An 11,567-nucleotide genomic window follows, 5' to 3' on the forward strand; every position below is an offset into this window, starting at 1 on the left:
AATGATACTAAAGAGCTAATATAAATACATAACAAAACAAAGAGAAGAAATAAGAAGACAAAGAAGATTGACAAAAGACACATATGACAAGGACTGGCACATAGTAGGCACTCAATCAATATCTGTTCAGTAAATTAAAAGCAACAGAAAACTACAAACATGTAGTATGAAAAAGGTCTGAAAGGGAATATTGTGAAAGGGAATTCACAAAATAGAGAGTAAATCTGAATTGGGCAGTCTTAGACTTTTTTTTTTGCTTTTTGGGGCCGCAATCCGTGGCATATGGAGGTTCCCAGCCTGGGCGTCCAATCGGAGCTATAGCCACAGCAAAGCAGGATCCAAGCTGCCTCCGCAACCTATACCGTAGCTCATGGCAACGCCAGATCCCCAACCCACTGAGTGAGGCCAGGGATCAAACCTGCATCCTCATGGATACTAGTTGAATTCATTTCTGCTGCACCATGACAGGAACTCCAGTTTTAGCTTATTCTGCTTTGAGTCTTTATACTCTTCGGTTATTTTCTGAACTCTTCATACATTGCTCTTAAAAATTTTATGAAAATATATTAGTTTGAAGTTTAAAAAAATAGATTTTTGAAGAGGTAGACTAGAAAGAATTGAAGCCAGGGGTACTTCTTGATCCCAGCCCTGGTCAGTGGGATGAGGAGGGACAGTGTGTGAGCATGCACATTGAATGACTTGCCCTTCACTACAGGAAGGTCTGTAAGCATGATCTCTAGGAACTTGTTCTCCAGAGTGGCAGTAATAAAGCCTTCCTCAAAGAGTTACTGGGGAAAGGGACTCCTGCATAGCTCTCAGTAAGTGCCTGATACTGCAGATGCTCCATGGCCATTTTCCTTTCCCGGACTGAGTGGGGAAGATGAGGGAGATACCCATTCCCATTGCTAAGGAATGTGGAAGGCAAATCTGATAGGTCTGGAATATAAAACTAGATGAAAGCTTAGCTTGTGAAATTATATTTGTGCCCTCCTGGAGAGCCAAGAAAATTAAGAAATGAACCGAGTAACTCATCATATTTATTAGATGTAAGAATGAAGGTGCAGTATTATCATTTCCTTGTGATAGTCATATCTAATAGTTCTGAAACCAATTCACAGTATTCATGTCAGACCTATTTTATGAGACATTTAACCATTGCTAAATTAAATTTCATAAGAGAATGTGCCACTATAACTCCTCTGGAGTTACAGAGATAGAAATCTGACCCATCATTTCTATTTTCACGGAAAACCATTTAGCAGAACTTTGTTCCAGTAGAAGTGTTTATTGAGTTGTAAGCCTAACACAGTTCATTGGCTGCGTGCATTTCCACACTGACATTTTTCTCAGCGCAGATTTGCATCAGTTCATTAGTACTGACAGCAGATGGTAGCACTTTCACACAAATTTACCTTCTGAATTGATCTAAGAAATGTCACTAAAAAGATCCTGACAGTTTTGATGTTCTTCCATTTCTGAAAATGGTATGTTAAACAAATAAGGTGTAGGATTTTAGATTATTTTTTAACTCCAGCACATAATTCCTAAACCAACTAAAGACACTTTCATCTCTGATTCTGGCTGTCTGAAGGAGAAAGGAGAAAATACAGATAATCTTTCCTGATACTATAAACCTTAAAAAATCTTCATTGTAGAAAAATGGCTTTTGAAAAATATTATCCAGATTGTCTACACTGATCAAATGACTCAAACTATTTGTAAATTCTCCACCTTACTTTGTCTGAATACAAATTGCTTGGCTTATAGGATCCGCTGATTTTTTTTACTGGCTGAATTTTGCAGCCAGTATTTCTTCAAATATTTTGCCTGCTCCTTTCTCTGTGACTGAATGTAACTGAAAATGTAGTACTGGCTCAAGTCACAAGGCTGTCTTTGAATTCTGCCACTTCTACAGCATTAAGATACCCAAAAGATTAACCACATTTTTGAATTACAGTTCCTTTGCTTTTGGTTAGGATTAAATCAATGAGACATTAACAGGCAAGAATACTTAATGTTTGCTAAGTGAATGAATGAGGAAATATATGAATTCTAATCACATCAAGGAAACTACATGTTTCTACTTTATATAACCATTATCGTATTCTTAATAACTAAAGGCCTTATATTCAGTAGTCTTATGGAGAAAAAAAGATTTATTTTGAGTATTTTAAAAATTAATTTTCTATATGTGTTTGAAAAGTAATTAGTGATGTTAATTTGCCACAACTAAGAGATGCTAATACATCTTAGAAAGCATTGGGTGTTGACTATTTATAGTTTAACCATGGTACTTTTAGTTATGGTGCTTTGAACATTTTCCTGAAGAGTGATCATGTTTAATAATATACCTAAAGGATTCATTTAAAATAAGAAGGACCTTTTGGGTTTTAAATGCTCTTGAAAACATTCTTACTAACATTCTAACAGTAGGAACACAAGTTAATACTGACCTAACATAGCCAGAATACAGTAACTTTGTTCAGTATGGTCTCACTGCCCCCCTTCCTTTGTGCTATCATTGTCATATATGTTACATCTATGCATATTATAAACCAAACATTACAATATTGTAATTTTTGCTTATATAATCCTATGACTATTAAGGTAATTAAGAGAAGAAAAAATACTTAGTTCATCTTTTATATTTACCATTTATGATGATTTTATTTTTTTCCTGTGGATTTGGGGTACTTTCTGATATTATTGAAAGAAGGACTCTTGGGTATATCTTATAAGACAAGTGTACTAGCAAGGAATTCTCTCAGTCTATTCTGTGGGAATGTATTTTATATTACCTTCATTTTTGAAGGATAGTTTTGCTGGATATAGAATTCTTAATTGACAGTTCTAGGGTTTTTCCCCAGGCTTTGAATATGCCTTTCTGCTGCAGTCTGGACTGATGAAGAAGCTGGCCATTATTATATTCTTATTCCTCTTTATGTGATGAGGTCTTGCTCTCTTGCTACTTTTTAAGATTTTCTCATCTTTGGCTTTCAGCCATTTGATTATGGTGTGTCTAGGTATGAATCTCTGTGTTTGTACTTAGGGATTGTTGAGCTACTTGTATCTGTAGATTAAATTTTTTTATCAGCATTTAGAACTTTGCAGCCAGTATTTCTTCAAATATTTTGCCTATCACTTTCTCTTTTCTCTTTCTCAGACTCCTGTTATGTGTATGCTGATATGCTTGGTATTATCACATAGGTCTCTGAAGCTTTGTTCATTTTTCTTCCTTCAGATTGAATAATTTCTATCAATATATCTTCAGGTTCATTAATTCTTATTTATTTATTTATTTATTTATTTATTTTATGGCTACACCTGCAGCACATGGAAGTTCCTAGTCTAGGGGTCAAATTGGAGTTGCAGCTGCCAGTCTACACCACAGCTGCAGCAATGCAGGATCTGAGCCACATCTGTGACCTACCCCATGGCTCGTGGCAATGCCGGATCCTTAACCCACTGAGCAAGGCCAGGGATCAAACCTACATCTTCATGAATACTAATTGGGTTCTTGACCCACTGAGCCACAACAATAACTCCTGTTAGTTCTTATTGCCATCTCATATCCACTGTTGAACCCATCTAGTGAAAGTTTTATTTCTGTATTGTACTTTCCAACTCCAAATTTTCATTTGGTTCTTTTTATAATTTGTATTCCTCAATTGGGATTACCTGTTTGCAGAGGCATTGTCATAATTTTTCCCTGTAACTCTTTAAAAGTAGTTTTCTTTAATTCTTCAAATATATTTATAATAGCTGCTTTGAATTCTTTCTAAATCCAATATCCAAACCCACTCAGAGTTAGTTTTAATATAATGGATTTTTTCCTTTAGTTTTTTTTTTATTTTTCATTTTTATAAATTTCTTAAAAACTAGACATTTTAGGTAATATAGCACCTCTGGATTCCAGTATTCTTCTCTGAGGGTTGTCTTTTTGTTGTTGTTGCTATTGTTTTTATTTATTTGCTTTAGTACCTTTCCTAGGTTTTATCTGCAGAATTTTCTTCCCCTGTAAGTGTGGCCATTGGTGTCTCTATTTTGTCTTTCATTCTTATTTTCATCTTTTTTCCTGGCTTCCATGGGGTCACCAGCTATGTCTGCATACATTGCTTGTGGGCCAGTGATCTGACAGAGGCTATGCTCATATATCTCAAGCCTATAAGGCTTCCTTCTTTTGTTCATGGATGTGTATGTGGGCTGGGAGCACATCCAAATTTCAGTTAATCTTCAAGTTGTTATCAGCTTTTATTTTTCATCAGGCCTTCTTGTATCTCCCCTTCTCCCCTACCCATGTACTTAGTTCCCCGTCAGTCCATGATACCTAGAGAACTTACCTAGCCCTTCTACTGCTGTCTCACTCCATATTCTCCCTACTAGATTTCTGATTGGTCTGCTGCTTGCTTTAAGTGGGACTGTAACCTCTGGCTAGCAGAGCTGTGGGTTCCTTTTCATATAGTACCCGCTTTGCTATCTTTATTGCTAATGCCAGCAGGCAGTAGTTTTCTCTGTTGGAAATCACGTCAGACCTGCTGGCAGCACAGCTACTGGTTCTCATGGCTGACACCACTCCTGTTAAACTTCTTTGTTGATTGAGCTGGGTTGCAGGGGTGGTGAGGTGAGTGTGGGGGTGGGGATGGCAGCATGGGAGTATTTCTAGGCAGGAAGGCTACAGACTCTCTCTGTGTCTAACTTGAAGTTCTAGCAGTTTTCATGAATTAAACAGTTTATCAAAATTTTTGTCTTTGATTGATTTCCACATCCCAGAAATGGTTGTCTTTTTGGCAATTTTGCTTAGTTTTATACCTGTTTTTCAAGGAGATTTGTTGACCTCTACATCTTTCTGCTATAGCTGGAAGTCCATGCCTATTGTTATTTATTTATAACACTTTTCCAAAAAATTATACAAATATCCCTTATTATAATTTCTGTTTTTAGAAGATCAATATTTCTTAAATTAGTTTATGCTTTTTTAAACCAAAGCATCTTACCAAAGCAATATAATTTTTATTTTTAAAATATAGTTTAAACATTTGATTTTTAAAGAGTCATTCATTTAAATCTCTTCCGTCTAGTTATATAAATATGTCTTTAATATAGTAAAAGACAAAGAATTTTTTTTTCAGGTGGCCAAACCTGTATTGAAGAACTCTCCAAGCTATTCTAAAAGCTCTTCTAAGTCATGGAAGTTCCTATTATTTTAAAAAAAGTGTTCCACAAGAGCATTACCATGCATTTTATTTTATAAGAATATAACCTTAAATATTAATAAAATTTTTTATTTTGTTTGAAGAAAAATGAATATCAAAATGTTATAGATTGCTAAAGTGTTTTTGAAGTACCTGAGCTTTTATTTTAATTTAAATTCATTCAAATTATTTTCTATTAATTTGTCCTGAATACCAACATATTTTTAATTCTAATTGCCATATCTACATAGACTTTTTTATACTAATTCAGATTTTTCTTCTTTTTTTTATTACTTAATGGATTTTATTACATTTATAGGTGTACAACAATCATCAAACCAAATTTTAGAGCATGTCCATCCCAAACCCTCAGTGCACCCTCCCACCCCCCAACCCATCTCATTTGGAAACCATAAGTTTTGCAATGTCTGTGATCAGTATCTGTTCATTGTGCCCCTTTGTTAGATTCTACACATCAGTGAAAGCATTTGATGTTGGTGTCTCATTGTCTAATTCAGACTTTTCTTGACCTTGGTTATAATCAGTTGTCAAATGTTCCTAAACATTTAGACACTAGTCAGTGATATTTTTACCATGCTGCATAACTCTATAGGAGCTTTTTGGTTTTAGATAATGAAATTGGGCTTTGTTATAGGGTATTGTAAGACCATATGTTTGGTTGTTATTTTCCTTGTCTATTTAGATGTCAGTGGGTTACAGTAACAGTCAACTAAGTGCTTTTTATATGTCAGGCCTGTTTTGAATAGTTTTCTGGCATTGTTTTTCATTGAAGGATCACCATCAGTCTATGAAGTAGATGCTATCATTAATCCCAGTTATCAGATGAGGAAACAGAGACAGAAAATGGTTAAATGGTTTGCCTCCAAGCTCCCAGCTGCTAAGTAGTGGAGCAGAATTTGATTCAAGTCTTAATTACATACCCTAAGTTTGCTCTTATCAATTTGCTACTTGGAATGAACAAAAGATGACTTGTAGTTGTGAAATCTAAGTCTTTAACAAGGAGCATCAAATGTCACATCGACACCGGCCAATATGTCACTGCTTAGAAGATGGCCCCCTGAACTTTATGTACATCTGAAAATCTCAGGTGTATGCTATACTCTGACATGGTTATTCTCTCAAGGTCTTGCAAACGTTAGATCATAGACCTGTAAGGAAGAAGCAAGGTCTACTTATGTGACAAAGCCATTCCTCATGAGAATTACCAACTCCTAAGGAAACTGAACTACAAGGGGTTAAGAGTCTTGGAGGACACTCTTGGATAGTGGTTGTGAGTGCTTCCATTCACCCCCAGAAAGGGAACACCAACCAAGATCTCTTCCTAGTGTCCCCTTTGGCTCAAATGGGCCTGGGAGCCCTGGTTTTATAACGCTCTGGATCTTTAATAAGAGTTTGGTGCTCTGTCTGTTTGTTACCCTTTTGGTGTTCCCAGGCTTTCAGTCTGACTAGTCCATTCTACCTTAGCTATAGGAAGCTTGGGTTCAAGTTGGATGAGTTTCCCCATGAGCATGAAAGTGGCCATGGCAATCATGGGCTGCCTAGGGGAGAATGCGTCTTGAGGAGGAATAGAGGCTGCCTGGTTGAGCTGACTCTCTCCTTTATGAGTGTTCCATCTAAAGCCATCCTTGGAGGTCTAGGTTTACTTTTATTTAAGAAGGTAGCATCTTCACAGATTTGGTTACAGCTTTTCATTCCTTCTATTGGTTACTACATAAGTATCCAAATAGAATTTAGACTAAATTTAGCTTTTTAAACCCCAGCTCTCTAAACAGTAATTATTTTAGTCCAGGATATTTCTAAAATTCTTGTGCATTTCTTATGCACATTTCCCATGCTCATTTCTCTCCATGGTCTTCTGCCTCCAACAGTGTCTCTGCATGATTGGGTTTTTCTTACCATTGTGATCTCTGCTTAAAGATCACCTCTTCAGTAAGGTCTTCCCTTTCAGCAAATCTAAATTATTATTACCAAAATCCCTCTAAAATCATATTATCCTGTTTTGTTTTATTCATGGCATTTATTTTCATCTAGAGTATCCTGTTAACTTATTTGTTCTCTGTGTTTATTTGGTGTCTCCTGCACTGGAGTGTAAATTCCATGGGATTAGGAACTTGGTTTATCTTAAAGATAGTGATCTCTATAATTAGATCCAGAACTGTTCCCGCCAGATGATCACTGGTATGTGTTGAATTAATGACTTCTAGTTTAGGGCAGGTAAGGGAAGCCAGAATCAAGTTGGACAGGAGGACGTTCAATAGGCATAACTTATCTGGGAGGTGGCCCCAAGGCCTGGTTAGGGAAAGGAAGGAGGGGTAGGGAGGGAACTGGAGAGCAGGAGCTCAGGCCCTCTGCAGGAATCAGGCCAATGGGCAGAGGCATCTGGAAGTGGCACCCAGGGAGACATACACCAGCCTAAACCCAGCCCATAACTCAGCCCTCGCTACACTCATGCACACACCTCTCCACACCCAGTGTCACCCACACGTGGAACCATCCCTTCCATTTCTTATGGGTCGGTATGTGTCTTTGCACACAGACATGAATGTTTTGGGGTTAGATGGTGGAGGCAGCAGGGACAGCCACACATATTTCTTCCCACGGATAGCTCTGAGTTCAGCTTCTCCTTGTACTGACTGAGAAGAGAAAAAGCCAGGAGAAGAAGCTAGGCAGCCCCTAGTCCAAATCCAGCCTACAGGCTTGTTTTATTTGGCCCAGACCATGTTTTTAAAAAATTGTGCCAACATTTAAATTTAGGCGGTTTTGCATAAAAATCTGGATTTCTAGGTTATTTTGACAAATGGGAAGACCTGGCACACTGAACCTGCATTCCCACATGGCACAATTGGCTGGAGCAGAGTAGCAAGCACAGCCTCGGCTGGGCACACTCTCCATTTACCCCAGTCCCTGTCACCACCTGGTGCATTGAACTGGCCTCACCCCTTTGGGTCACCAGTCCGGACTTCATAGGTAGTTGTCTTAGTCTCTTTGGGCTGCTATAACAAATATACCACAGATATAGCTGGTACACAACAGGAATTTATTTCTCACAGTTCTGAAGGCCAGAAGTCTGAGACCAGCTTGAGGTCTCCAGCCCTGTCTTGTGACAGCCCTCTTCCAGGTTGCAGACTTCTCACTGTGTCCTCATGTGGCAGAAAGGGCCTCTCTTTTAAGGTATTAATCTCATCATGAGGCTCCACCCTCCTGACCTAAGCACTTTCCCAAAACCCTAGCTCCTAATACCATAACACTGGGCATTAGGATTTCAACATATCAATTGGAGAAGGGGGCACACATTCAGATCATAGCAATATTTGAGTTTTCAGTCTCTGGCATAATGGCATCATGGATAATGTACAATGTAAGCAAATGATAGACTTAGCAATAATAATTGTTTGTTATTGTGTTGGTAGAATTTGTGCATAGATCAATCACTACATAGAAACTTCTAGGGCTCCCTGTTGCTTGCCAAATGATGTCCACATCCCTAACCTGGCAGCAGTCTGACCTGTGTCTTATATCCAGTCATTCTCTTAGGAAAGAAGTGGAATTCCATTTTATGGACTTTTAACTTATGGAAACAGACCTGTAAGCTTGGAAGAGACAGGAGAGAAGCAGATAAACAGAGACTCAGAGAGAGGCAGACAGGCAAACAGACAGAAATAGTACGATTTAAACAGTGCTGGCCATTTCCCTCTTCCACTCCCCCTCCTCTCCTGTCTACTCACTGGACATGTGCCCACTGGCACTGGATGCAGTTAGGCCTGAAACAATGAACATGTTGGCAAAATTTATGTAAGAAAGTATGCAAATGATATTGGTGTCCTTACCATTGACAAAGAGGTGAATGAAATGCATTGTTCAGATGGTCAGGCGCCTAGACGTCAAGGACATCCCTGAGGAAAAATTGAAGAAAAATTATAGGCCAAAGTAAACACCAGCTAAAGAACAGTTAGGGGAAATGGATAAAATGTATCTGCATTTTGCATTTAGTGCCGTTCTTTATCAACAGATAGTTTCTTCTCACCGACTTCTCATGTTTGGGTTATGAATTTTATTTCACAATAGGAATCAGGGGAAAGGATCAAGATGGCAGAGGAATAAGATGTCTCGCTCACCTTCTCCCACAGATACATCAAAATAGGAATCACTATATATCTTAATTTAATAACCTGAAATTAAAACAAACCTCAGTCAGAATTCCCTGGTGGTAAAATGGGTTAAGGATCCAGAATTGTTGCTTCTGTGGCTCAGGTCACTGCTATGGCTTGGGAACTCCCTCATATCTCGAGTGCAGCCAGAAAAACAACAAAACAGAACAAAACAAAAACCCAAAGTTAAGAAAAAAAAAAATCCTTTATGTTACAGGAGTAAACCATATGAGTAACACACTGGCAATCCTGGGCTAACTCTGATTCTTACAGGAGCACCCCATACTTGGACAGCCCTTTTTTGTACTGCATCCCTGCAAGACAAGTGAATTCATGACTCCTGTGTTCAAGAGTTCTCAAAAAACCAAGAGGTAAGAAACACCATCAAGATAAATTGGCTTGCACTCCTTTTAAAAGAGAGTAAGTCTTTTTATGTGATTCTAAAAGCTAACCTAAAAAAGGAATATTCTTTGTAATAAAAAGAATGGCTAATATTTATTGATTTTTTAATTGTGTGGTAGGCATTGTTCTAAGTATTTTAGATGTATTAACACACTAGATTTTTATAACACCCTTGTGAGCTAAGTACCATTCTTTTACCCAGTTTGCAGAGGAGGAAGCTAAAGCACAGAAGGGCTAACTGACTCACACAGCTTGTTAAACAGTGGAACTGAATTTGAACCCAGACACTTTTGCCTCAGAGCCATGCTCTTCACCACTGCACTCTGCTGCCTTAGCTAAGCTTGTCAGTTGTGTCACATAGGAATCATCAAGGGGAATCAGGAACCCCAGGACCTGACCCTGCAACTACCTTAGTAATGGATCCTCGGCCTCTTTGGCTCTCAAGTCCCTGTCAAGCCATGGGCTGGCATTTGAAAACGCTAAGATTCCAAGTGGTGGGCATATGTCTTTGAAGAAGCTTCATTTCTATGATTATTGGTAACTGATTTTCTACCTCTCATCCAACTGCAATGGAAACCAAGTTTTCTGTGTTTTCACTTGTTTCCCAGGAACGTCAACTATATCACGTCATGGCTGAGCATCGTAGGGCCGGCTGTTGGGCTGAATCTGCCTCTGAGTTATGCCAGAGCTGCCTCTCAGGATGCATGAAATGTCAATGGACCAGGTAGAAAGAGAAGTTGGTGCTGCATGTTTTGCCGTTGCAGAGATCCTGGTGTCTCTCTTGCCCTCCTGGCACCACCATCTGCTTTCGTCTTTAACAGGCTGGACATTGAATTGTTTGCCTAGTTTCCCAGCCAACCACATTCCCATCATTTAGGAAGCTTTTGACTTTATTTTAATAACACTCACCCAGCCATAGGGCTGGGTGGCTTTATTTTAGAATTGATATTCTTAAAACAAGCCTTTATTGCTCAGTTAACCTTTTATTTTCTTGGCTTTTGTTTTGTTCTTGTTCTTCAGATTCTTCTATTGAGCCAAAGAGCTTAGAATAACACTGAAAATGTATGTGGCCAGCCGTGTTTTAATGGGACCCATGTTGTGCAAGATTTCAGCTCCCTGAGATTTTTTTTTTGTCTTTCTGCTATTTCTTTGGGCTGCTCCAGCGGCATATGGAGGTTCCCAGGCTAGGGGTTGAATCGGAGCTGTAGCCACCGGCCTACGCCAGAGCCACAGCAACTCAGGATCCAAGCCGCGTCTGCAACCTACACCACAGCTCACGGCAACGCCGGATCGTTAACCCACTGATCAAGGACAGGGACCGAACCCGCAACCTCATGGTTCCTAGTCGGATTCGTTAACCACTGCGCCACGACGGGAACTCCCCTCCCTGAGATTTTGATGTGGATTTTTTTTTCCTTGGAAGCAGTTATCTGCGGAAACTGACATACTCTATGTTTAGAAGATACCCTGCAGGAGATCCTGTCGTGGCGCAGTGGTTAACAAATCCAACTAGGAACCATGAGGTTGCGGGTTCGGTCCCAGGCCTCGCTCAGTGGGTTAAGGATCCAGCATTGCCGTGAGCTGTGGTGTAGGTTGCAGACACGGCTCAGATCCCACGTTGCTGTGGCTGTGGTGTAGGCCAGCGGCTATAGCTCCGATTTGACCCATAGCCTGGGAACCTCCATATGCCACAGGAGTGGCCCTAGAAAAAGGCAAAAAGATAAAAAAGAAGATACCCTGCAAAGACGCAGTCACTATAAATAGCAAAAAATGAATGTAACTCAGTAATAGAAATAGTGACATC

At 39.1% G+C, this 11,567-nt stretch overlaps 1 protein-coding gene across 1 annotated transcript in view; it reads left to right on the plus strand.

The window, feature by feature from the left end:
• ATG10 (autophagy related 10) overlaps positions 1-10,742 on the plus strand; it is a 225,560-nt gene extending 214,818 nt beyond the window's left edge. The window contains exons 6-7 of the mRNA XM_047778220.1: positions 9,635-9,732; positions 10,372-10,742. Of these exons, the coding sequence (XP_047634176.1) occupies positions 9,635-9,732; positions 10,372-10,471 (198 nt within the window). The 3' untranslated portion in view covers positions 10,472-10,742. The remainder of the gene's footprint in view (positions 1-9,634; positions 9,733-10,371) is intronic.
• Positions 10,743-11,567: the final 825 nt, after the last annotated feature.

The sequence above is a fragment of the Phacochoerus africanus genome, chromosome 4 (genome assembly GCF_016906955.1).
Source record: "Phacochoerus africanus isolate WHEZ1 chromosome 4, ROS_Pafr_v1, whole genome shotgun sequence".
Classification (NCBI taxonomy): Eukaryota; Metazoa; Chordata; class Mammalia; order Artiodactyla; family Suidae; genus Phacochoerus; species Phacochoerus africanus.